This window comes from Trichomycterus rosablanca, chromosome 19 (assembly GCF_030014385.1).
Source record: "Trichomycterus rosablanca isolate fTriRos1 chromosome 19, fTriRos1.hap1, whole genome shotgun sequence".
In the NCBI taxonomy this organism is placed as follows: domain Eukaryota; kingdom Metazoa; phylum Chordata; class Actinopteri; order Siluriformes; family Trichomycteridae; genus Trichomycterus; species Trichomycterus rosablanca.
Window position 1 is genome coordinate 22,175,064 of NC_086006.1, and position 27,719 is coordinate 22,202,782.

The following is a 27,719-nucleotide window of genomic DNA, read 5'->3' on the forward strand; positions in this document are numbered from 1 at the left end:
GCTCGATTGCTTTTGTTTCATGATAAAACACACACTGCAAGTTTCCAGTGTAAACACTCATTTTCTCCACATCATACTCAAAACAGTGTTTCAGTACTTTAGCTCTAGGTTGGCATTAAGCAAAAATACTTTTATTGCAAACTTGTGGCTTTTGCTACTTACAATACACATTACATTAGACACACTGATGCAGGTCATAAGCAGAAGCAGAAAAATGTAAGTATGTGCTTGAAATGTACATAGCACCATCAGGTTTTCATATACACCATACATACAAAGGTTTGAAGTTTGCTGGTTAGTCTTAAATATAAACTGCTGATACAAAAATTCTCCCAAAAATATTTCAGCTCTTCATCATCACCTGAGATGTGACATTATTTGGTGCTAGGACCTTCCCAGTGTACAGAAACCCAGTCATTGTGTTGGAGGCATTACTAAACAGCCTTGAAGTGATAAAAAGAAAACAAGAAGGGCAGCAAAGTCTTCAAGTATTAAACAAAGCTCAAAGTTTCAGACACACAGTTTGAGGACCTAGAGTCTTAAGAAAAACAGGCTAGGGTTAATTTGCATCCCTCACAAATATTCAATAAAGATCCATATATATATGCATTTAAATAAAAAATTCAGTGCTGTAAAAACATCATCTCCAACCCCAGCAAGAAAAAGTTTGCAAAAGACTATATGGATGCTCTGTAATGGTTCTGGGACACCAGTCTGTGGATAAAAGATGGGCTTTTAGGAGAAAGAAACAACATTATGTTTGGAAAACCAACACTTTGTGTTTCATAACCTGCAATCCTTAAATAATTTACTACTGTATTAAGTGGTCTTAGAAAGTTAGGCATTTTGGCAAAAATACACAGAACTGTTGGGTGGGAGAAGGACGTGACAGACCAACATCAAAGTCAACCCTGTAAAGCATGATGGTGGAAGAACGTTTTGTGTTGGAGTGACTGAATCCAGATCAGCTGTAGTTGTAGTGGGCTGTTCGTGTAAAATATGTTTTTTACTATTGTACAAGTCTGAACAGCACTTACAAAAACATTATTGCTGCTTTTTCCAACCTGGACGAGTACAATTGTGTGTTCTTCGTTTTGGCATACTTTTTTGTCTATCCTGACTTAGATGAAGAATTTTGTCATGTTTTATAACAAATATATGCAGAAATACAGTAAATTCTAAAGCATTCACAGACTTTTCCTTGCAGCTGTAGGATCTGAAGGTCTACTACATCTTTTTTTTATTATATGTTTTTATGGCTTAAAAAAAGCTACTGCATGACTATGTAAACCTTTGTTAGTTGTCCTTCATTACATAACTCCAAGAAAATTAAGATGTGTTAATACTATTTAGTGTTTTTGGTGTAATGCAGTATAAAGTACAGAATTTGGTGTGTGTGTGTGTATGTGTGTGTGTGTTTGGCAGCATTAAGGCACCAAGAGAATATGTTAGTGTGTGTCTAGGTTAAATGAAAGCAAAAACACATGGCTGTCTGGTACACAGCGAATGAGATTCCTGTCGCATTCGCTGTATGCTTATGTGTGTATGTGAAAATGCATTTGCAGTCCAGTAGGTATCTGAGAACTGTCTCTTTCACTGGAAACACTTTGATGATCCTTGAGTTTTTCACATAGTCTTTATGATGAACGGCCTATGAGGAACAACGCCGTACGTTAAGACCGGACTCTGCATAGTGTTGCAGGTCGATGGGTCGTGATGGCTGCTCCCCTGGCCGAGCGTTCATCAGAGACAGGTTCCTCACACAGCCTGTGATGCCTGAGGTGAACTTCCCACCAGTAAGTTCATCCATGTTTGGTGCTCCTCCTAACACACAGCACACAATACCAGTGTTAGCATACAGTTATCTAACAACAAGTAAAACACAGAGGACTGAGGAATGAACCTTTTAGTGTCCCAACCACTGCAACTATTCTGTTCCCAAATTTAGAAGCCAGTCTGAATTTCACTATTTTTATCTTAAATCAAAACTTTACATTTTTTATTCTTAGCTGTTTAGCGAAGCCAATGGTTGTTTGATGTTAAAGTTTACACGGTAAACAACAAAATATGTAATTCTAGACAGGGGTGTGCACACTTTTCGCAAATAACTAACTGAAGCTTGAACGTGTAGGACCTGTGGATTCAAAAGAACCCCAAAAAAAATAAGATAACATAATATATTATACAGCTTTTTATTCTCCAAGTAGAACACTTTTGTTAGTGGGATTTTGTGCAAACTGGATGAAAGGCTTAGGATAAAATGTTGATAGTGTTTACATGAAGTTAAAAAGATAATCAATAGTTGGCATATATAATTGTATATTATCTTATATACCACACTTTAATTTGAATACACGGCTTTGAAAGAAAAGTAAAAAATCTGTTTGAAATTTGTATTAAATGAAAAAAATGAAAAATAATGACTGTAGGACCGACGATTTACAAGATTTGGCTCAAAACATTACAATTCAGTGCCACTATCAGGCCAATGTGTGTTATGTATTAATGATTGGGATTTTGCATTACCCTGGCAGGTTCGGTGTTTCTACACCATATACTAATAAACCATTAATAATATCTTTCTCTACAGGTAAAACATTTCCACAGATGTATGGCATAGCCTCAGGTTTGGTTTTTGTACATTTTAGTGTATGTTACGTACCTAGGTATACACTGCCTTTGGTGTCTGCCATGATGCTCTTTCCTTTGGACTGTCCGTGTTGAGGTGCTCTGTCATTGATCTGAATTTGTCCCAGTCTAGCTGTCCTGTTTATAGCAAACACCACATACAATAGTACATCAAAGTTATATATTTAATACCTACAGTATATCTCTTTAAAAGGAAAAAGCATAAAAAGTGATGCAATGCTGCTCTAATGAAAAAGAAAAACTATAATAAACATAGAGCTTTGACAAAAATGCTTTTTAAACAGTGAAAGGTTAAAGTCAAATGTTTACACACACTTGTAAATCAAGACAGGCTGTCATGTATTTAAGTTATTGATATAAACTGGTAACTTGCTGTATGTACCTGACTGCAATGATCTTGTGCCAGTTTCCATCGTTAACGCGCTCTCTGGAGATGATCTGTGCCTCCCCACTGCCCAGCTGGTAACTACAGAGAAAAGATGGTGCCAGTTTATTATATTATTACAAATAATATTTAAAAATAGTTATTTTAACAGAAATACAGTGACCGTAAAAAGTTTGAGCTACAGGACGTGAGTGAATGATCCTGTGTCTCACCTGAACACTGGCTGCCCATTTTGTAAGCTGATGCTGATAAAGTCTTTGCCCTTTCCATTCTCTCCCGGTGCCTACAAACAGTTACAGGAAACAGTGAAACAATCTATCTCCAAATGTGACTATGACCTGGACCCACACTGCAGGCCAAAACAGTCAGGTGGAATGCCTTTTTAGCTTATCGGTAAATGATAGAATAATTTAAATTAAATAGATAAGATGGCTAATTTATTCGCTAAGGGGGCGTTTACTTTAAAAAATTTTTTTTTAAACATCTTGTTCTTACTTGAGTCTTTGTCTAATATATATATCTTTTTTTACCATTTTATTCCCAATTTTTCCACCCAATCTAGTCCTATCCAGTTATCCAGTTGCATTATGCTTTCTCTCTACTGATGCTGATCTCGCCCTATGATTGAGAAGAGCGAGACTGTCACACTGCCCCTCCAACACGTGTGCATCTTTTCACCTGCATGAGGCGAGTTTATATGTGGATCAGCATTGTGTATGGAGAGCCACACATTATTCCTCAACCCTGTGCAGGCGCCATCAATCAGCCAGCAGAGGTTGTAATTGCATCAGTTATGAGGTCCCTCTCCGGTTCCCCACCCTGTATGAACAACAAGTATTATTTTCCCTTATTTTTCCCCAGGTCCTTACACACCTTGAAGACCCCACCCCCTTTAAGTCCAGTTTGTTCCCTTTCCAATAGAGTAGTGGCCAATTTTGTCTGCTACAGGCACTGCCAATTGTGCCCAGCCAACCGGTAGCAGAGCTGAGATTCGCCGAATGCCAGAGCTGGTGCACTAGCAGAATATTCTGCTGCGCCACCCAAGCACATTAAAAAAAAAGTTTTATCCTATTATCCAAGCTATATCTGGATGTTTTAATGTGACAACGACCCCAAACTAACTTCTACAGAAGGTAAAGGTGCTTTCATGGCCTTTCCAATCTCCAGACTTATAAAAACATTTATGGGATATGGGACATAGGGATTTTTGAAATTGCAAGTCTATATGAGGGATGAATGTAAACTTGGGGAATTAGTTTAGTTTATACTTATTAATATCATTTAAGACATTGTGTGTACATTTGAAGTGGATATACGCACCGGAGGAACGTTTGTATTACACATAACAAAAGGGGAAAAATACTGACTTAAAATAAATGTTGTAGGAATGCTTAAATATCACTTATTGCAACGTTGACATGCCTTATGCCAATGGTATAAGGCAGCTTAAGGAACGTACTTGAATATTATGGTCAGCAGACAGCTTTTTGTGAGCATGCTTTTTGTGAGCATGCAGCTTGTGCAGACTTAGGCTGGTTGAAGGCTCCTGAGGAGATTGTGGGAATGCAGGAGAATGTGGTTAGTGTAGCAGAGGTACATGCAGTGAATCATGCTTTCCATTGGGGAAACTGTCCATGTGGTTATAAATCACAAAATGCAGAAGGTAGAGTGAGTGGGAAAGGCAAACAGCTTGACGTTTAGGTAGATAAAATACAACTGTTCTGCGGTTACAAACAAAAAAAAATGTAAATATCAGATGATACATGAGGTTAGTTCGAAAACATGCAGTATATACACCAATTATTCATAATATTAAACCCACTTAACATGCTGTTAAAACATGCTGCAGATACATGACACTCCTGAACTCCTGTGGTATCTGGTACCAGGACAGGTGCTTTTGTTCCACAATTGTTCTAAGATTATTATACACAACACCAAGCATCATTTGTTTATTATTATGCCTTAAGGAGCTGGTGGTAGCAGCAAAGGCTTGTAACTCAGCAGAAAAGTGGGCCTCCAAAACTGGAGTTGAGTAATTCTAGTGTAAAGCACACTACTACTGGATTCTGAAGTGCTGGAAACACTTTTTTGAGCGATCAATCCTGTTTCATTTGGTGGAGGCCAAAAGAAAACTATATTTAGCCACAGTAGTGCCTGCCAACTGTGAAGTCTGGTAAAAAGAGTAATAATAGTCTGTTTGATGGACTGGGTTGGGTTCCTTCCTTGCTCTAGCTTACTGTACTTTGATCCTTTCCCATTTCAGTTATTCAGTGCCATAGGGTCTGTCTGAAAACCTAGTAAGTTCTCTACATAGATGCATTTATGTCATCCTATGTGTGCTCCCAAGAAGAAGGCTGTCTAAATATTTAGATACCTTACAGTGCTGCCTACTAAGGTGCCTTATTTTGAATCGATAATCTGACTAAATAAAGAGGGAGTTCATTTTTGTAGGTACTGATTTTAACACATGTTGATTATAAGTGTAAGATATGCCATTCCTACCACTCCCTGCCACAGAATGAGGCCATCTGCAGATCGTGTGTTTATTTCTAGCTCAATCATCTCCGGCGTATTAGGAGCACTGCAATAAAACAAACATTTTCTCAAAATTATAAAAATATAACATGTATAAAATGTTTTTTTTACTGGACAAAAATTCAGTCTAGTCATGGAGTCGCTTACATGTGTGGGAACATGAAGTTGGGAAGGACGAGGTAGCCATCTCGGAAATGTGCTGCGTATTGTCCTGGAGCATCTGTGACAGAAACACAAGTTTTAGTTTAAACAACTCTGAAACGTGCCAGGATTCTGCTGTTGCGCCACCCTGTTGAGGTCCATGACATCACAACAAGATCCAGTAATACAGAGGAAAAATGGTTTGGGGTGAGTGTCTGGGTTAGGGGTGCTCCAGTGGCACAGCAGTCTATTACACTGGGCACAGGGCAGTTGTAGAACATTGTTTAAGGTACTGGACCACCAAGTTGTCACTGTTGGGCCCCTGAGCAAGGCACTTAACCTTCAATTGCTCAAACTGTATTCAGTCATAACTGTAAGTTGCTGTGGATAACAGCATCTGCTAAATGTTGCAAATATAAATATAAATGTACACTAGCCCACCACCCCTGAGATTAAGGGTAGAATTCTCCCGCCTTGTGCCCAGTGTTTCTCGGTGAAACCAGACCAGCCACGACCCTGACCAGGAAGAAGGGGTTTATGAAAGTAAATGAATTAGTGAATTGCTTAGTGCTTCTTTGAACAAGACACGATTTAACGTACCAACAATGTACCAAGAAATAACATTCCTAACAAGACATTCTCTCAATACTCCACACAAACTGCACTAAAAAACTTACCGAAACCTTTTCATGCGTTTGGTCCTTGCCACTTCTTTGGCCTTAAACTCACCTGTTTGCCCAGTGCACTGGAGTCCTAAATAACTGATATCTAGCAGTTAGTAATGAATCACATCTATCTGAAGATATTTTTCTCAGACTGCTAGTGAAACGTTGTTTTGAACAGTTCTTTTGAGCTTTGCGGAAAAGCAGGTTGACAGACAGATGGGGGAGTTACAGACAGAAAGAATGATGATCCTACAGTCCGAAGAAACAATGTAAGTACATAAAGACAAAAATACAGATGAGGGTTTGAAGTTTTAGGATGCACTTAATTTCAGAGGTCAGTTTATATGAATAAGTACATAAATCAGATATTTGCAATTAGGCCTGCCGACTGCTGGTTTCTCAAATTCTAGCACTTCCTGTGATAAAGTCAAGCAGCTGTTACACTTTCCAGATCATGTACCATTACACTACAGTGTAACCACGGCTTAACATTGGTCAGAAAATGCTACCAAATGAAAAACAGATAGCAGTACTGTTTCGCCTTGTACACAGACCCTTAAAATGGCATGCATCTGTGTCTTTTCGGAATTTCCCCCTATAGATTGTGTCTCTGTTGGACTTGATGTGTTTTCAGATGTTAGATGGTTTCAGTTGTTAGATGGTTTCGATTGTTAAAGAGTTTTCCTGGTTAGTGTTGGCTCAGGCATCACAGATACTGTACCGTTTACCGCGCCGCCCTCCTTACTCCAGAGTGCCTCAGTGCCAACAGCTTTCTGCCCTGTGTATGTGGGATACAGCCATGAGAGCGCATGGGTCAGACACACGGTTAGCTGTTAGAAGGGGAGTTAGGAGTGATTCCCTGTGGAGCTCTGTTACAAATCACTCAGCTCGTTGGCACAAAGCCTTCCCAAAGTGTTCATATGTACAGAAACCTTTTTCTTGCCAACAGTAAATCCTCTAGCAGCACATTTTTGACAGTCCTAGCGGACTATTTATGTAAGTAAACATTAAAATCAAAAGTTTAAATACACTTCAAAGCATATGCTGCTTCCAAACTGGAACCTTTTTAACATCCTTGCTTGTTTTTCCCCTATTTCCTCTCAATCTAGTCATGTCCAATACCATATGCACCACCAATACCCTGACATAGGAGAGCTGCAGACTATACCGCCCCCTCTGACATGTGTGCAGTTGCTAGCTGTTTCTTTTCACCTGCCAGAGACGGAGTCTTACAGATACAGTCATATCTCTCTAGATTCACGTACTGTTGTCTGCGAATCATCTATCATTGCCGCATTCGCAGCAGCAATGAGGAACCAATCTGGACCTTTCTCCCACAGACACAGCCAATTGTGCCTGCTGGACACCCAGCCAGGTCGATAAAACAGCTGGGACACAAACTCTAGAGCTTAAGATTTCAGCATTGGTTAAGCACCGTTAAGTCCCCCAGCTCTCAAATATTTCTACTGTTTAAAGGTCTGTGTATATCATGAATGGAAAACTCTGGAACTAAAGGAACTAAAAATAGGTTCCTAAAAACGACAACTACTGTAGTCAAAGAAATACTGACAAAACAGAGGAGTATACTCCCAGCAGTGTATTACCTGGCATTTGTAGATACAGTATTTGTGCCCAGATGAGAGTATACACTATAAGTCTGTCCGATAACCTAGTGAACTCTCTACATAAATGCATTTTACATCATCCTGCGCACACTCCTGATAATAAGGCTGTCCAAATTCTTAGATACCTTAAAATGCTGCCTATTAAGGTGCCTATTAAGCTATAAGCACCCTAAACAATGAGGGAGCATCTGATGCGTCCTTAGCAGTAAAGACAATCAAGTGTAATTTATTTGCAAATTCAGGCATGTCATTTCGGTACACAAAGGATGATGTTAGCTGGCATGCTAGAAGGTTGCGCTGCCTCAGCCCATTGGTTTGAATGGCCTTAGTAAGTGAAAACTGTGGTGTAATAATCACCACAATCGCTGTCTAAGTAGTGTGTCTAAATAATCTGCCTTATAAGTTTGATATCTTATTAGAATCCTCACTACTTAGGCAGCTGCTTAGGTAGGCAGCAAGGCAGCTCACTAGGTTTTCTAACAGACCATCTATATTAGACACTCATTGGGATGGACATCTAAGCCTAATACTAAGTCTAGTTGTATCACACAAATTTAAATACGGCCAAATACCAAAACTTACAGTGAGACAATAATGTTAGAACAGCTACTAGTCTAACTAGTACCAGAGCTAAGAACAGAACAAAAAACTAATCTTATTAGAGCTCTAGAAAAACAAACTGACCTTCTGTGCAGAAGACGCCCGTGTATCCTGCAGTACACAAACAGTGTCCATTTACACAACTTCCACCGTTCCTACACTGAATAGATGACACACAGGTGTCCCTTATCACCTCACAGCGTTCTCCTGTTAACAACAACAAAAAACACAAACTCAAAACATCCTAAAGTTAGCAGTGAAAAATACTTTATTTTCATCAGATTCTACTTCTTTGACACATAGCTGCCAGAGGCGCACAGCACTAAGCCCTTGTGAAGCCTGCTTGACTGTAGAAAGTGTCGCACGATACTCACCCTCGTAGCCATCCCTGCACAGGCACTGGAACTCGTATTCAGCAGTGAGCATGCACGTGCCACCATGCAGACACGGCCTGCGGTCACACGGGCTGTCGTCCACACACTGACCAATAGACCCGCTCTCTGTAAAGCTGTAGGACAGATCCACCTTCTTTCCATTGATAGACACCTGAACACACCAATCCAAGTGAATTTGCAAAAAATAACAGGCAAAAATGATACATAAACAGTTTTCCCTTACCTTAACTGTACAGGTGGTGGACAAAATATTGGAACCAGTTATTTATTAATATTTTTTAATAAAAAAAAAAAAACTGTCTGGAAGGTTGTTTATTAATGTCAGGTGATTGAAGATGCCAAGAAAGCTGCCAGACTTCCACCTAGTTATCAATTTTAGCAGTATGCATGGGAACATTATCATCCCAGAATTTGGTCTTTGGTCTCCTTGTCCTTGTCTCATACTGTCTTTGCTGGCTGTTCTTTATCAAAGCAAAGCAATCACTGGACGTAATGATCTTCAAATTATAGTTTACCAGCATACTGAACAGCTGGCAACAGACATTGTGAATTGAAGACATCCTTTGGCTTTGTCCAAACATAAACCTGTCCATAAATATGGGTCATTGGACCATATTACTTTTTCTATTGCTGAAGGGTCCAGATTATGTGCTCCTTACACCAATTCATATGGATTGTACCTTAAGTAGGCATACCTTAGCATTATAAAGTACATATAATTCATGCTACCAGTAGCATTTGATGCAAAATACTACACAATGAAGGTACAATATTAATACAGTACATTGCTAAGTATAGATATTCACTACATGACAGCTGTATTAGCTAATTCTTTCTAAAACACCAAACTTGACTGATGTTTTGATAAATTGACACATTAACACATATCCTTAGTGCTGACACTGACCTCTCCAATGCACCCCTTATACAGTATGCTGATGTTGGCAGGTTTGGGCAGGATGTCCATAGATGGCACGCCACCCAGGTACATGGGCGTGTGGATGTTGAGACCTTGGGCCTTGCCTGGAGACAAACCTTTGATCTCCGGTTCATCGTTGACCTTCAGCGAGCCATCCTGATTCAGACGCTCGGCTATGACACGGTGCCACTGGCCCGCAGACACCCGCTTCTGACTGCGCAATACTGCCTGGCCTACACACATAATAAAAAAGCTCTTTTGAATACATGGGCAAACCAGTCCTACATTCAGTCCCTTGCACCCTACTTTAACCTCTGTGTGCCTAATAACATTATATAATAGGAAACTTTACTGTAGACTTTTTTTTACTGGACAGCTTTGATAATAAGTTATTATAAGTTATTAATAAAGTTATTAATCAATTTTGATGATAAGCATTGACTTAATTAAATACAATAAAATAGTATTTATGCATTAAAAAGCCATTTTTTGTCAATTACTACAGTCCAACCTGTGCCAAGCTCATAGCGGAACTCCAGATGCCCATCCACCAAGGAAAGCGAGACAAAGTCCTCCACTTTCATCTTCTTTCCTCCACTAAAGAACATGAGTCCATTGTCCGTCAGGGATTTGAACTCTACTTCGATGCGCAGGTCGTTGTGGATGTTGGTGAGAGGCGGGTACGTGATATATGACTTCTCGCCGTCAAACAGAGGCGTCGTCACCAGGGTGCCTAAAAACACAGCCTACAAGTAAGTATAACAAGAACCAGACTACCTATACAGTGTGTAGACATTTCTTTTTATTCTTACCATCCATGCATTTGTGTCCATATTTGCCGAGGTGGCAGCGGCAGTCATAGCCCGCACCACTTGGCCGGTTGATACAGGTGCCGTCAGGGCCACATGACTCTGAAAATGAGAAATGTAAGGAAAAGGTTATATTATGGCGTCTTTACCTGGACATCCCTGGTCTATACAGTATATAGGACATATTGGAATGCAGACCATGACTGTTGTGTCAGACAGTTATAATACCATAACCATGCCACACCAACTGTTTTATAATCTATGGTACATTTATTGACCAAAAACATTGAAAATATAATGTATTATTTGCACTGTATGGCAACATGTAAACAAATAATGTCTGAAATGCATATTGAGCCTCTCTGTTAGAGTAGCTTGATTGTTTATATGACATCAAACTTTGCAAATTCACCAAATGCAGTAGCAAATGAATTAGGACTTTCTAAGGACTTGTAGGCACCCTGTACATGGCAACCCAATTCTCACCCGGATGGCAGTGCTGGGAGGAGAGGTGCTGGCAGTTGCTTCCTGTGAACCCTCTTGGACAGCTGCACTTGTACAAACTGGCCACAGAGTCGGAACACCTTCCATTGTTCTGCACCATAAACACAACATTAGGGTGTACCAAAGTACACTAATATTTGTAACTATGAATGGGAGCTGGCCTTATGAGACCACAGGAACAAAGGGTACAGTTAAAAAAAAGTAAACAAAAAAAACCTAAACATTCAGGGCATAATATTAATCTGTACTTTTATCTAACCTGACATGGTTGATCCTTGCAGGTGGGGCACTTTGTAACACCAATAGAACTTCTGCTCAGATCCTTAAAGATGACTTCCTCACCCTGGATGATCAACTGACTAATACAGCCTAAAAGATGTGGGGTGGTTATTATGCAATTGAGTAATAATGCTATGATTAGACAATCCCATTAAATTCGACATAATTATAACACATTTACACCACAGTTCATATTAAACAAACTTACCCACAAAGCCAGTACTGAGCTCAGCAGTTTTGGAGATCATGCTATAGTTTGGATATCCTCCTACAAACAGCTCTTCATTTAGATCCAGACCCTGGAATTTACCCTGTACAGGACAAGCACATGTTCAGCATTTTAAATACCTAACGCCATTTCAGGTGTCTGTAATGATCACCCAGGTTTATAAGTACATAATTTGGGGTGTTGGAACAGTACCTGGGAGGTGCCGTTGATCGGAGCCTCTGTATCCACAGTGATGGATCCTTTAGTGCCGTTACGATAAAGCTGCACTGTGTGAAACTCACCAATCTTTATTGCATTGGGGAAGCGAATAGTAGCCATGCCAGAGCCCACATCAAACCTTGAGAGTGTAAAATATATATTAAACAAATCTACTTTTACTACTACAACTAATAACAATAATGCTATTACTGATACTAACATTATTACATCTACAACTCCCTTTATTCTACTACTACTAATAATAATAATACAATAATAATAATACTACAAATAAGACTGGTATTGCTACTTATAAAATAATAAAAGTTACTTAATCTACAATTACTACTATGTATAATAATATTAAATATAATAAAAAAATAATATTGCTATTACTACTACTAATGATACTAATATTATTACTATTGCTACTCTTACTACTACTACTACTAATAATAATAGTAATAATAATAAAACAAAAAATAGGACTGTTATTACTACTAATAAAATAGAATAATAATTTGATTACTACAATTACTAGTACATATGATAATAAAACTAATAAAAATAAGAATGCTATTACTACTAATAAAATAATAATATTGCTACTACTACTACTAATAATAAAAAATACTATTACTATTACTTCTCCTAGTAATACCTACTACCAATAATATTAATGCTACTACTACTAATTATAATAATAATGCTATTGCAACTGCTACTACAATTAACACTATTACACAATTATTATTACTACTATTGACTGAATATTAATTTCAGCACTAATGCTAATAATATTATCTTAATACAGCAACTACCACTGTGACAACTACTAATATTATATCTACTAATATTACGACCAATAATAATAATAATAATAATAATAATAATAATAATAGAACTACCACTGCTACCAAAACTAACTTGTCAAAACTGTATTAGCTCCCTTTTGATTGACCAGTTAACTGTACTGTACATCTTCCACCTACCTAAACTCAGGGCGACCGCCCACCAGTCCAAGAGAAATGAAATCAGCCCCCATGGTCCTCCTCTGTCCATTATAGAGAATCATTCCTGCAGGAATAAAAGGTGTTAAAAGAATGGAACCTTCATCAAATCAAAACAAATCATGGAGAATAAAGTGCAATGCTGGAGAGCAGCAGACACAGGGCTAAGCTGGGAGAAAAGTGCCGGTAAAGGCTGAGTTATAGTCCAGTGGCGCTGATATTTCGGCAAATCAGTGCCCTCTTAAGCAGCATGCCAGGTCATATGCCAGGCCTAGGCCACAGAGGGGGTTTGCAGGAGACATGACAGGGGTCAGCAGGACTGAGTTCATGCATTATCCTTTACTGGTTAATCTTATTTAACTCAAACCCTCATTTTAATTCTTAAAGGATTCCCTGGACCACATATTACAGAAGAAAAAATGAATCAAATGAGAAATGTATTATTAATATACATTAACTCTAATCATATTATTTAGGGTGTCACATTATGTATTTTAAACAGGTTCAATGTTTATTTAACAAGCAAATGACGGTATACTTCCATGTATTGTGCCACAGACAGCCTTAAATGAAATGGCAGTTTAATTTATTAAAATCGTGCAATATCCTACATGCCAGTGGTATTTAAACTGTAATGACTTTGTCTTTGCATTCTGTAAATAATGATACATGCAAAACTGTACACTAAGGCTTTTGGGGTAGACTGATCGATCTATAAAAACAACAATAAAACACCACCAAACAGAAAGAGCTTTTAAGCTACAGTAACTCTGCTGCACTTTACACCAGCTTAATTTTTTAAGAGGAGTGAGGGCTGTATGGCAAAGTAGCCAATTTATGAGACTCTACAAAAAACAGTTTGAAAACCACTGCCACATGCCAACGCACTGAATCATGAGAAGCATGGATGCACTTCGAACACTCATCATGCCTGGATGTAAAAATGTACAAGCCATCCTTCAAACCAAATGCTGCACTCTTTGTACTCTGCAGTGACTTTTCCATCTCTGTACAGAGTACTCAGTACTCTGTAACACAATGCTGGGATGGAAAAGTGGCTAATTCGATACAAAGACAAAAGCCCTGCAACAATGATGAAATTTTACAGTAAATGACTCACCCGAATACAAAATCAGACCTTCATAATGATCGGGGCAGAACAAAAAAAGACAGAAAATGAAAACATGTACTTCTGCACATGGAGTTACAACTGAAAATATGCAATCCACCAAAGAATATAAAAATATACTCTTTTTAAGTATTTATTAGTTAGAAAATGATTTTTAGTTTAGCTGGATATTTTGTTAATACTGCCACATCACAATTATGTAACCTATACATAATATTGCTGATCTTAAACCTACTGCTGCTCTGTATGTATGACCTTAAGTTGGGCTACAACATGATTAAATCATTGAGAACTCAGTAACAACCCTCAGTTTGCTTTAGCTGTGATGTGTTACATAAACACCACCTAGAGCCGCAACCATGAAAACCAAAAGGGAAATGGGTATCAGAAGATTTGAACATTCCTAAAGACATAACTGACAGTCATTATAGAATAGAATAGAACGGCTTTATTTGTCATATATACATATACAGATGTACAGTACTCTTTGCGTATCCCAGCTTGTTTTTTTGGAAACTGGAGTCAGAGCGCAGGGGTTAGCCATCCCGGGTCATACGGCGCCCCTGGAGCAAAGAGGGTTAAGCCCCTTGCTCAAGGGCCCAACAGTGGCTGCATGGCAGAGCTGGGATTCAAACTCTCAATCTTTCAGTTGATAGCCCAAAGCTCTACCCACTAGGCTACCACTGTCCCTACTGTCCCTTATTATGTCATCTTTTGTTAGCATAAACTGCTTGTATGTAACAATAAATATTCTTTCTCTTTTTACTGAGACTTTTTGTTGTATATATTTGTTGTATATACCTTGTAAAATAAGAAGGGGGGGTTGAATATTTCCAACTGCAACTGTAAATACTGCTTATAATAACATCTATTAGATTTAAAGTGTACATATTCCTTATGTACATAGTACTATTTCTTACCATCCCCGTTGTCCGGTCTGAATGTGATATTGATCTTAAATTCTTTGTAGGAGTTTTTGATGGTGGGGAGCTTTACATATGACAGAGGCTCCTGGCTGAAATAAGGCATCACTCGCTCTGCAAAAGAGAAATACAAATAAATCATAGATCAAGAATTTGAACATACAAGTCTTGCATGAAACTGTAGTAAAATTCTGTAATGGCAACCTGATTCTGAGGAAGTCCTGTGTCAACTAATTTGTTCTCATTATTACTTATTGTATGTTTTTTTTAATCTATGGAAGCAACCGTCAGGGCTGAATCAATGCTAATGGATTAATCGCATAACCACCTGCAGAGTGATTTTTCAAGCATGAAAATATTTAAAAAATCTAAATATTGTGCATGAATTAATACAAATAATAATGAAGAGCAATTACTAATCTGCTGCACATTTCGCATCATGGCTGTGGTAGTAATGTAGTTACTAAGCTAAGGAAGGTTGGAAAGAGCACTGGTAGCTCAGTGGTTAAGGGACTGGTTTAATTATTGAAGAGCTGTTGGTTCAACACTACTGACCATACTAAAGGCCAAACCTTTCTGTCCAACATCAATGCCTGACCTCATAAATGCTCTTACCTCATGGGCACTTCGAAATGTTTCGGAAAGCCGTTCCAAAATAGAACAGGTGGTAAGTGGGAGCCAACACTATACTTTTGCCCATGTTTTTGAAATGGGAATTTTCAAGAAGCTCATGGTCATGTGTCCTCATTCTTCTAGCTATTTAGTGTATATGTGTGTGTTGCAAGACAAACAGCTCACATGCAGCAGGTTGAGAACCCTTGATTTAAGCAATCAGTGTTTGTATAGTCATCTTATCTACAGTCTTGGTGCAAATTTAGGGTTACAAAATGCCCTTCAGCAATTTAAACATCCAAACTAATCACAGTGCAGTTGCTAAATCTACATGCACTGCATCAACTTTTTATGTTTTCTTGGGTTACTCACCATGCACTAGAAGTTTGGTGGCGGCCTGCACACTGCCGTGCTTGTTAGATGCCTTACAAACGTATGCGCCAGCATCTTCAAAAGTGACGTCGGGCACGGTTAGCACATGGCCGTCTTGTGAAGATTTTGGTGGCAACTCACCCCCCTTCTTAAAGAGAGACATTCACAACAAAGCAGAGGGTTAATTTTAAAACATCATGTGTACCATGTAATAAAGTAGATGGTACAGACGATTTGTTTGGTTGTATTTTATTTTACAGTATGCTATTTTACAGTATACATTATTTCACAGTAGAGGATGGGAATACCAAAGAACACAAGTAATAACAGCTTACAAAAACACTAAATTTATTATTTTTGCATGTGAGTTTGCTGCTTTGACTGAGGGGTTTGACTAACCCCTTCTTATTTGCCCATATTTTGGTGTATTTGTGAGTCCAGTCTCACACATGGAGAGTCACGCACTGATCTCCACATTCCTTCACTTCTGTACAGGTGCCTTAGGCTACTAACCAGGGTCCTTACACAGCTACAAAGGCCCCACCCCTTTTTTTGTCTGATATTTTCCCACCCAGCAAATCAGTGGCCAATTGTGCCTGCTAAAGAGCATCAGAGTTGGTGTGCTAGAGGAATATCCCGCTGTACCACCTGGGCGCCAAAAACCTTATTTTTTAACACCATTGTGTAACACGTTCCCAGATTCCCAGTCTGTTTAGCTTCTATACAGTTTGTGCTTGGTGTCACATCTAGTCCTCCAGTCTGGTTCTCCACTTTTTATAGATGTTATCAGTTCTTGTTTTCTGTTTGTGTATTAAGTAATTAGTCACACCAGTTGCTTGTTGCCCCGTATGTAAGTTTTTACCTAGTAATCAATAGACATATTGTAATGTGATCATGTGATCAGGCAGCCATTCAATTTCAGGGCTGTTGTATGGTTACCTTTGACCATGTGATGGTTGGAACAGGGTATCCAGTAGCATTGCAGGGGAAAACTGCATTGGAACCAACGTTTACTTCTTTTGTCACAGGCTGACCTATAATCTGGGGCACAGCTTTAAAACACAGATTTTATAATGAGACTAGCAATAAGAGCAGACTAGTGAAGTAAATCAAATCATGATGGTGGTGGCCATCAGAAATATTAACAATGTAACAATAATATGTGTGTTTTCCACATACATTGAATGTTAAGGACCACTTGGGACTGAACTGAGCCAACATCGTTGGTGGCAGTGCAGCGGTACTGGCCAGCATCAGCCTCGGTCACACGATGAATCCTCAGTATACCGCCCTTCACCTGTGCGTGACTGGGCAGCGAACCGTCGACTTTGCTCCAGTGCACCGTGGGCTTGGGCTCACCCTCAGCCTGGCATTCAAACTCAACTGCATTGCCCACCATGACCGTCTGCACGGACGTGCGCACGTTGATCATCACCTTGGGCAGCGCTGCAATGCACAAAGGCAAAACTCGTCAGTTTTAATTGTCATTGTCACATGTACAGCTTCAAAATCATTTGCCTTCTTGATTAAACTGTAATGTAATGAAGTACAAAATTAGTCAAAATTAGTTCTCTAATGTAAAACTTGATGTGATTGGAGAAAACAGAGCACACTTAACTGCAATTCTCAACATGGAATTGCTTCAGATCCTCCAGGCTACTGGACTCACCTCTTTAGTTCACTTCAAATTCTTCTGATGGGGTGTCCATGGCAAAAATAGAACTCTGTGGTCATCAGTCTTTTTTGTTTGAATTTAATCATCATTAGTTTTTTTTTATATTGCATTGCCAATTCACGCACCTTCTTTAAAATATATTCAGTTGCCGACCACTCCTTTTTGCTTTTCAAAGACATGGTCTTACAGAGAGCAGTATTGCGTATGGAGTCACACACCACTATCCATAAATCAACCAGCTCTTGTGCAGGCGCATCAACCTATCAAAATATGTCAAATCTGCAGCAGCAACAAGGACCACATTGAGTTCACTCCCCCACACCCCCAGGCACACACAACTGTGCCTGTGTGTGCACCATGCTGGTTGATAGCACAGCTGAAATTTGAACTTAAATAATTTAAGATTTCAGTGGTGAGCTAGTGAATTAGGCTGGTTGCCACCCAAGCGCCCTTTTACTAATCTTAGTCGCTAATTAAGCTGACTGGACATGTATGCAGTGGATCCCAAATGCTGTAGGAAAGCCTACTGGACTGTGGTGCACCATACACAACAATACAGGAGCTACGTATACAAGAATACATGGTGGTATTCTTGGCAGTGATAGCTCAGTGGTTAAGGTACTGGACTAGTAATCAAAAGGTTGCCGGTTCAAGCCCCACCACCGCCACTGTTGGGCCCCTGAGCAAGGTCCTTAACCCTCAATTGCTCAAAATCATGTTCAGTCATAACTGTAAGTCGCTTTAGATAAAAGCGTCTGCTAAATGCTGAAAATGTAAATGTAAATGGTGTAAAGAGTCTGGAACAGAAGTTTACAGTGGAAAGATTTGTAAAGTAGACCTTGAATGGTGAGCTTGGCACTATCCTGGGCCTGGCCAAACAAGGTGGTGGCTCTGCAGATGTAGATGCCCTCGTTGCTCTTTTCCAAGTTTTCAATCCTGTCAGAAGTGGCACAAAACTTTAGCTAATTTAAACATCGTAAACATTTAAAATGAATGGCTAAGCTAAATATACTTCATGGACAAAAACATGTGGACACCTGACCATGTGAGCACGTTGAACATCCTAAAACTTCACTCTTTTGGAAAGGCTTTCCACTGGACGTGAGGTAAGGGGTCTGTGCAGGTCACTGACATTATATACTTCTTATATATACAACAGGTGTGGCTAAACATACTTTTAGCCATATAGTGTATGTTAGTTTCCACATTATTACAGAAATGATAAATTTCAAAGAGTTTTGAGACCAAAGAAACTCTTATGATTAAAGCTCTACACAGGTAAAACCTGGCAACCTCTACAGAACAACTTAGGTTTGTGATTTACATGCAGTATTCTTAAAAGTTGTGCTTGGAGAAGCATTTGTTTCAACATAAACTGAAATGGATGTCATTCTGTGTTGTTATGCACCTCAGAACTCCATCTTTGATGTGATGACTGTACGGAAGTGCTCCTCCTTCCTTCAGCCACTCCAGTGTAATCTCTGGTCCTCCACTGGCTGAACATGTAAACTCCACTGCACTGCCCAGAGCCTTTACCTCCACCTGAGGGGACACTCGGACCGACAAGGGTGCTACAAAACACACAGGGTTTGAATCAGACTAAGCACAGTGCACATAATGCCACAACTATTGTAGAGCTGGCAAAAACGCCCCCAACAGTGTTTTTAGAGCATCTTTGCATAATTGTTAAAAATGTCCTTTAATTTTGCCAACATCCTCTTTTAAGTCATTGGCATAATGGGATTTTCCAGCCATCTCCTTTTTTCAGAAGTACTTTCATTGCTGTGATTCTACTCACATCGGACGGAAACTCTAGCGATGGCCTCGCTTCTGCCCACTTTGTTGCTGACCACACATCTGTAGTTACCAGCATCGCTGGGTTCGGCCAGGTTGATCTGCAGGTCTCCTCCCTTTACCACAGCGCGGCCAGGCATTGTGCCGTCCACCTTGCTCCATTCATATCTCAGAGGTGGCGTGCCGTGTGCCAGACACTGAAGCCTGATGACCTCACCTACTCGTATCGTCACATCGTCAGGCATTGTGGAGGTGTAAGGCGGGGCTGAGGAAGAACCACATACAAATTAATGACAGCACATTAAAGTGACTATAAAGTCATTTATTTTAACTATTGTAGTAGTAGGTCCAGCCAACCCAGAAACACTATGTGCATGGCACACTAGAAGGGGTGCAAATCTATTCAGTCACCAATTTAGACCTTAGGACAGTAACCAATATACAATCTGAATGGTATTGGAAGATGACAGGAAAATGGAATAACCAGAGGTATTGCATATAGACATTGTGTTAACACATTAAACCCTGAACAGATAATGACTATAAGCAAGAATTAACCCTTTCAAATTTTTGAAATGTGTCTGTGGGAATTCGTGCCTGTTTAGTTAAAAGTGAAGCCCTGGCATCACAATCGATGTTGCAATTCATCCCAAATGTGTTTAATAAGGCCTGGGCTCTGTGCAGGCCACTAGAGTTCCTTCTCACCAATCTCATAAAACCATGTCTTTATTGTTCACAGGGGCACAGACATGCTGGACCAGGGAAGGGCTGGACAGCGCCTTAACCACTGAGCCACCACTGCCCAATTGATGTGGATGAAACACCTGAAGTCAATAATTAGGAGGCATGTCCTCATACATTTGGCCATCGGGAGTATTTCTGTGTACTCACTCTCAACATCCAGCGCGACTGTGGCTTCACTGGTGCCCATGGGGTTGGTGGCGTTGCAGATGTACTGGCCTGAGTCCTGGCGTCCCACGTTGGGCAAAATCAAACTGCCATTGGCTATCTTATGCCTCCAAGGAAGAGGAGAACGAAGCTTAGACCAAGTGATCGTCGGCCTGGGGAATCCTAAGAAGAAGATACGACTGATTCAGAGTGTGATAACAGAAATGATATTATCAGCTTTCAAATGAAATATATACAGTATATAATAAGATAATAAGAGTAAATTAGAAATCAGACTGCTGAAGCAGTGCAGGTTTTTTATTACACTTTTATTTATTCATCTTTAGTTAGTCATAATTTGACTAGACTGGTCATAGACTATCCTGGCTTGCTTGGGTGGCACAACAATCTAACCATCATGCCCAACACTACTCAGCTCTAGAGCTGTTCGAATATCAGCTTTGCCACTGGCTGGCCAGGAGCCTACACAGACATGATTGGCCATGTTTGAGGGTGGGTGTGCCGAATGGATTCATCACTGAGACACTGAGATAGGGAATAATGGGGATCAGAGCATAGCTTTCCATACGAAGAATGGATCAGTGTGTGAACACGCCGCATGCAGGTGAAAAGAAAGGGTTGGCTACTGCACACATGTCTGAGGGGGCGTGTGTTAGGTAAAGCCCTCCTTGATCAAGGAAAGTAATTGGGTATGACTAGATTGAGAGATAAATTGTAAAATTCAGAAATTTAATTAAAAATGCTTTACACATAGAGGTAATACAGACTGTCAAATCATGGTCTTGGACATCCATGTGTGTGCCACCCACCCACACAGATTCTATTGTACCCTATTTTCCTCACAGTTTATTTGTTGCCAATTCCTACCCACCGACTGAGTGATCTGGGTGTTTTTTTAAACACTGCAAAACCAGCCACCACCTTTTTCTGAACTGCAGTGTATACAGTAATGGGCAGATTAAAAATAAGGGCACTGACAACCTCCTTCTATACACATCAGCTGACAGATGCACATGATTAACTAAGGTCACTTTGAACAATAGGGAAAATAGAAATGCATTCTCATCCCCTCTTGAGTAGTGCCCATCTGGAGCCTAGCCTAACAGGTTGTTATCTCTAGGTCTGTGCTTACCATGGGCATCACAGTGCAGAGTAGCAGTGCCTCCCTCTTCTACAATAATCAGAGGCTCTTTAACACTGGCAATGGGCACAGTCGGCACCTGAGGTCCCCCTTCTACAATCACGTCCACCTTGGTCTCTGTTTTGCCCTGGTTATTCTGAGCCGTGCAAACATATGTGCCATGGTCCTCGGGTCTTGCCACCAAAATCTAAAAGACAACATTTTTTTCAGTTAGAAGGCTGAGACTGTTGTATAAATACAAGCACATAGATGATGATTGGTACACCAGTTTAGACCTGCAGGACTGCGTTGGATTCCATGGGCACGGGACTCATTAACACATTCTTGCGGTTGTTATCAAGCTTGTGCCAGGTGACGGAGGGTTGGGGCTCTCCAGCTGTCTGGCATTCCAGGTTAATGGGGTCGCCCACTCTTACCCGCACTGGCCCTGTGGGGGTCACTGTGGCTCTGGGGGATTCTGAGAGAAGAAGATTAAAACTTTTACTTAAGGCATGTTTTGAGTGTTCGAACCTTTTAGGGTTAGCAATAAATGGAAGTATAGGAAGATAGATGGATGGATAGATGGTGAATAAATAAACAGAATAGGTCTGGTTTGTGAATTGATTCGTTGGTAGGTGTTTGTGTGTCAGTGGATGAAAGGATGGATGGACGGGTGGGTGGGTAGGTTGGATGGATGGATGAAAGGATGGATGGATCAATGGACGGATGGATGAGTGAATAAATAAACAGAATAGGTCTGGTTTATGAATTGATGGGTTGGTAGGTGTTTGTGTGTCAGTGGATGGATGGATGGATGGATGGATGGATGAAAGGGTGGATGGATGGATATGGGTGGATGGATGGATATGGGTGGATGGATGGATGAAAGGATGGATGGATGGATGGATGAAAGGATGAATGGATGGATGGACATGGGTGGATGGATGGATGAAAGGATGGATGGATGGACATGGGTGGATGGATGGATGAAAGGATGGATGGATGGATGGATGAAAGGATGGATGGATGGATGGATGAAAGGATGGATGGATGGATGGATGAAAGGATGGATGAAAGAATGGATGAAAGGATGAATGGATGGATGGACATGGGTGGATGGATGGATGAAAGGATGGATGGATGGATGGATGAAAGGATGGATGGATGGATGAAAGGACGAATGGATGGATGGACATGGGTGGATGGATGGATGAAAGGATGGATGGATGAAAGGATGGATGGATGGACGAAAGGACGAATGGATGGATGGATAGATATGGGTGGATGGATGGATGAAAGCATAGACAAGCAACAGAGATACAGAAGTACAGAGATAAACAACATGTCTGTTGTTAAGCCATTGCAAGATGTTGTAAGCAAGATAAGGAACAACAGTTACCACAGAATGGTTGGTTCCAATGGCTTTTACCCAAACTTTTCAGGAAGTGCTGTAATGTGACTAGAGTGGTATAAAGGGAGGCCTACAGTTCTGTTCTTTGTTCCACATTTGTGTTTAAATAAATCTTCTTCTGTTTTGCATTTTTTACCACATTTTTCCATGACAGATGAAAGACTGAATGCATGGGTGGATAAATGGAATGGGTTGGATTATCCATTAATTAGATTGGTGGTTTGATGATTTGGGTGGATGAATGACTGGAATCGGATGAATGAATGATTGCATGAGTGGATGAATGATCTAATATATAGACAGATGAAAGCATGGTTCAGTGGATAAATGAATTGGTGGATTGAAATGGATGGACAAATAAATAGATCAATGGATGGAGATCTGTCTGGACTGAATAGATGGACTAAAATCTTAACTTGTGTGACAAATGTAAACTAATGCAGAAGAAATGAGCAGATGCTACCCCATATTACAATAACTATTACAATAACCAGTACATTCAGGTCATGGAAGGTTAATGTTATCATACCTCTGACAATCAAAGACACTATGCTGTCAGTAATTCCGAACTTGTTCCTGGCTACACAGTGGTATGCTCCATGGTTCTTCGGCTGAGCATCGGTAATGGTAATCACTGAACCATCCTCACTGACCCTCACGTTATCTACGATAAACAGCATCAATGTTCAGTCAGCAATGTTTAATATGGAACATTAACATTTAAATACTAAGCTGAATCAGTATGATAAGCAGCAGGGTACCTGGTAAAGGTTGGTTATTGGCCTGTTTCCACTCCAGAAAGATGGGCTTTGCTCCACTATGTACGCTGCACCTGAAGCGAGTCGATTCGCCCTTCTTTACTGCTGCACTGTGGGGCTCGATGGATATAATTGGACCTCTGAGACCTGTTTTAGGGTCAAAGTACAAAAATCATTAAATAGAACTAGTCATAAATGTACTTTTTGGTCAAGAGTGACAGGTCATGTTGCCATATCAAATATGACAAGAGTCTTTTGCCACTGAGACGATCTGTTTTACACAACCCTACACTCCTGTGCAAACAAGAGCCAAGCCCAAAATGACAAAATATTAAGCTGGTTGATTATATATCAAATTATTGGTCTTAACAACAAACAGTTAATCAGAAATCAGCAAGAACCAAACAAAATACCAGCAGCTGAAAAGACTTCTCACACCATGTTCCACTATATGGGCAAAATTATTTGAACACCTGACCACTGAACATCCCATTTCAAAAACAAATGAGCATAACACCCAGTTAACACCCTTCTAAACTGTACTGATGTGAGCAATACTGTACGAGTGAGGTGCTTACGGATTGACTGAGAGGTTATGGTGACAGGCACGGATGCTTTGTGAACATTCTGCCCCTCATAAACCATACAGGTGTAATCTCCAGAGTCTGCCTGAGACGCTTGCAGAATACGGAGCTGCGTTCCAATAACCTGCAAACAATCACCAAAAGGCATTACATTTTTCGATCGAATAAAATCCAACCATTTGAATGAACTCCATTAAGTTTTAAGAATGTGCACTGAACATGTCTGAGGTTAAAGCTTACCCGGTGATTGGAGGACAGAGGACGTCCATCAGCTCTAGTCCATTGGACAGACGATGAAAGGTGTGATGGGACGTTGCAGTTTAGATCCAGTGTCTCTCCCTCGACCACAGAACCAACACTGGGGTAAATGTTGATTTTAGAGGAATCTGGGTCTGTTAGATTAGAGAGCAAAGCAGAGAACAGTTGCCTTAAGGATGTGACAGTAGAACTTTTATCTATGTTTCCACATGAGCACTTTAGGTACAGCAATGACACTTTCATAGACAAAGAGGAGATGCCAGGTGTTATTAATAGTATAAGGTGATGATATCAGTAGTAAAATGACATTGCATAATGCTTAATTGCAACCACCTTACTACTAAAGAATCCAATTAAACTATCAGTTTTCTACTTATAGCTGCAATACAAAATGACTTTTTTTGTATATTACAGTGGTAAAAATATGTTAGCCCATAAGTACTGAGATCCAGGGTTTAAATTTCAGTCGAGTATCTGCATGGACATGATTGGACAATAAGGGGATGGCTGAAACAACCCGTCCAATGGCTAAATAAAAATAAGAGGGTTGAGTCGGGAAGGACATTGGCGTAAAAACTAAGCCAAGTCTGTGGACTAGATTGTTTAGCCAATTATGTCTTTATGCAACACTATCAAAATCAATATCATTGAAGTGCATGTAAACATACCGGAGACAATGACAGACACGGCTCCCTGGAGGATTTTCGTTCCGCTCTGCACCCTACAGATGTATTCTCCTGAATCACCCTGAGATGCTTTCAAAATACGCAGCCGTGTTCCCAGATCCTACACACACAATAAGAAACACACATTAATGATGTTTTACCATTAAAATACTAATGAGTAATTAGGTATACTGCACTGAAACAGAAATGAACCTGGTGATTGGAGGAAAGAGGACGCCCGTCGGCTCTGCTCCAGACGACAGAGGGTGAAAGGTTTCCAGGAACGTAGCAATACAGTTCCAGCATCTCTCCCTCCACCACATGGCCAACAGAGGGGTACATGATGACATCAGAGGAGCCAGCATCTGTTATATTCATACACACACACATACATACATATATCTAGTCACTATATTAGGTTTTGTTATTACTATATTAGGTTTATCTACAATTATTATGTACACACTTTTATTGTCCCCTCTCTCTACCCCCTCCTATAGACCTATAGAACCCCCACTAACCTAATATTATTTTAATGTTAAACCTTTTAAGCACAATATAGTAGTAACATGGTAGAATGTATTGTACTAATCTGAGTACAGCGGTCTATAACACTAGCCCACCCAGCTGAGCTCTGAGAGTAGAGACTTATTCTCTTTGTTTACATTTTGTTTGTTAGGTTTCTTCAAAAAATGATTTAAAATCCCTGACACTGTCATCCCTAATCCCTTTAAACTGTACTGATGCTTTTATCAGTGAGGTACTTACGGGTAGATTCGGATGTTACAGTGACAGGCACAGATGCTTCATGAATGTCCGAGCCTTCATAAACCCTACAAACGTATATTCCAGAGTCCTCCTGAGATGCTCGCAGGATACGAAGCTGTGTTCCAATAACCTACACACAAACACAGAAATATGCATTATGTTCGTCCAGCAAATAAAATATGATGTAAACACCATTCTTTATACAACAGACTGTAAAACCTGATGATTGGAGGAGAGATGACGGTTGTCGGCTCTGCTCCAGTGGACAGAAGATGAAAGGTGTCCTGGGACATTGCATTTTAGTTCCAGCGCCTCTCCCTCCACCACAATGCCAACAGAGGGGTAGATGGTGACAGCAGAGGAACCAGGATCTGTTAGAGTATGATTAGAGTATGATTAGATTTATGTTGACTTATTAGATATATAGATATGTTTCTTTTACTATAAAGTTAATCAAGTGCCTGCCAACAAACCAGAGACTGAGACGGTCACAGACGCCTGGTGAATGTTTGGCCCTTCTTGTACCCTACAGATGTATTCTCCTGAGTCCTCCCGAGATGCCTTCACAATACGAAGCCGTGTTCCTCTAACCTACAAGCACGTATTGAGAAATAATACATTATAATTATTATTACATTATATTATATTAATACATTATACATTACAAATAATAAATTATTTTATTTCATCAAAAAGCTAAAAGTTAAAATACACCTCCTAAAAGTACAACTTAGTATTGATATGTCCCAATATGTCCTTAATTAACCTGGTGATTGGAAGAAAGAGGACGGCCGTCAGCTCTGCTCCAGTAGACTGGAAGGTGTGCTGGTACATTGCAGTTCAGTTCCAGAGAATCTCCTGCCCCCACAGTGCCAACGGAGGGGTAGATGGTGACAGCAGAGGAACCAGGGTCTGTTAGATTAGAATAAAGCAAAGCAGATAAAAACCCTGATATAAAGCTATGCCAGTCAGACAGTGATAAAGAAAATAGCAACTATATTATGTTATTAAGTGCCTGTCAACAAACCAGAGACTGAGACGGTCACAGATGCCTGGTGAATGTTTGGGCCTTCTTGTGCCCTGCAGATGTATTCTCCCGAGTCCTCCCGAGATGCCTTCAAAATACGCAGCCGTGTTCCAGTAACCTAAAGCACACATTTAAAAAAAAACACAATAAAGGTAAGTGCTCCATCAAAGATCTCAGAGTTAAGATACACCTCCTAAAAGTATAACTTAGTATTAATATGTCCCGATATGTCCTTAATTAACCTGGTGATTGGAAGAAAGAGGACGGCCGTCAGCTCTGCTCCAGTAGACTGGAAGGTGTGCTGGTACATTGCAGTTCAGTTCCAGAGAATCTCCTGCCACCACAGTGCCAACGGAGGGATAGATGGTGACAGCAGAGGAACCAGGATCTGTTAGATGACAGAAGAACAAAGCAGATAAAGACCCTGATATAAAGCTATGCCAGTCAGACAGTGATAAAGAAAACAGCAACTACACCATAACTGGAAAATACAATTAAACTATGATCTTTCTTGCTTGTAAAGTCAATACTTTATAATTAAGACATCAGATAATCAAGAAATTCGTTAAGATTGACGTTGACTCATTAGATTTATAGATATGTTTTTTTACTATAAAGTTAATTAAGTGCCTGTGAACAAACCAGAGACTGAGACGGTCACAGATGCCTGGTGAATGTTCGGCCCTTCTTGTACCCTACAGATGTATTCTCCCGAGTCCTCCCGAGATGCCTTCACAATACGCAGCCATGTTCCTCTAACCTACAAAC

The 27,719-nt window shown here is 40.0% G+C and overlaps 1 protein-coding gene across 7 annotated transcripts in view; it reads right to left on the bottom strand.

The window, feature by feature from the left end:
• Positions 1-103: 103 nt before the first annotated feature.
• hspg2 (heparan sulfate proteoglycan 2) overlaps positions 104-27,719 on the bottom strand; it is a 140,581-nt gene continuing 112,965 nt past the window's right edge. For 3 of the 7 annotated variants that reach the window (XM_063015211.1, XM_063015207.1, XM_063015206.1), the window contains 41 exons: positions 27,594-27,711; positions 27,194-27,339; positions 26,952-27,069; positions 26,691-26,836; positions 26,398-26,515; positions 26,144-26,295; positions 25,925-26,054; positions 25,370-25,521; positions 25,160-25,277; positions 24,474-24,625; positions 24,228-24,357; positions 23,653-23,796; positions 23,421-23,555; positions 21,777-21,958; positions 21,493-21,688; positions 20,343-20,522; positions 19,456-19,716; positions 19,066-19,228; positions 18,496-18,593; positions 17,162-17,428; positions 16,922-17,034; positions 15,983-16,130; positions 14,996-15,112; positions 14,067-14,084; positions 12,929-13,013; positions 11,931-12,075; positions 11,718-11,820; positions 11,490-11,599; positions 11,213-11,321; positions 10,730-10,828; positions 10,429-10,650; positions 9,906-10,150; positions 8,978-9,149; positions 8,688-8,810; positions 7,100-7,156; positions 5,720-5,792; positions 5,540-5,618; positions 3,247-3,317; positions 3,032-3,115; positions 2,663-2,766; positions 104-1,824 (listed from right to left, as the gene is read on the bottom strand). In XM_063015211.1, the coding sequence (XP_062871281.1) occupies positions 1,652-1,824; positions 2,663-2,766; positions 3,032-3,115; positions 3,247-3,317; positions 5,540-5,618; positions 5,720-5,792; positions 7,100-7,156; positions 8,688-8,810; positions 8,978-9,149; positions 9,906-10,150; positions 10,429-10,650; positions 10,730-10,828; positions 11,213-11,321; positions 11,490-11,599; positions 11,718-11,820; positions 11,931-12,075; positions 12,929-13,013; positions 14,067-14,084; positions 14,996-15,112; positions 15,983-16,130; positions 16,922-17,034; positions 17,162-17,428; positions 18,496-18,593; positions 19,066-19,228; positions 19,456-19,716; positions 20,343-20,522; positions 21,493-21,688; positions 21,777-21,958; positions 23,421-23,555; positions 23,653-23,796; positions 24,228-24,357; positions 24,474-24,625; positions 25,160-25,277; positions 25,370-25,521; positions 25,925-26,054; positions 26,144-26,295; positions 26,398-26,515; positions 26,691-26,836; positions 26,952-27,069; positions 27,194-27,339; positions 27,594-27,711 (5,556 nt within the window). In that variant the 3' untranslated portion in view covers positions 104-1,651. The remainder of the gene's footprint in view (positions 1,825-2,662; positions 2,767-3,031; positions 3,116-3,246; positions 3,318-5,539; positions 5,619-5,719; positions 5,793-7,099; positions 7,157-8,687; positions 8,811-8,977; positions 9,150-9,905; positions 10,151-10,428; positions 10,651-10,729; positions 10,829-11,212; positions 11,322-11,489; positions 11,600-11,717; positions 11,821-11,930; positions 12,076-12,928; positions 13,014-14,066; positions 14,085-14,995; positions 15,113-15,982; positions 16,131-16,921; positions 17,035-17,161; positions 17,429-18,495; positions 18,594-19,065; positions 19,229-19,455; positions 19,717-20,342; positions 20,523-21,492; positions 21,689-21,776; positions 21,959-23,420; positions 23,556-23,652; positions 23,797-24,227; positions 24,358-24,473; positions 24,626-25,159; positions 25,278-25,369; positions 25,522-25,924; positions 26,055-26,143; positions 26,296-26,397; positions 26,516-26,690; positions 26,837-26,951; positions 27,070-27,193; positions 27,340-27,593; positions 27,712-27,719) is intronic. The other 4 variants (XM_063015212.1, XM_063015209.1, XM_063015208.1 and 1 more) reach the window with 3 other exon arrangements.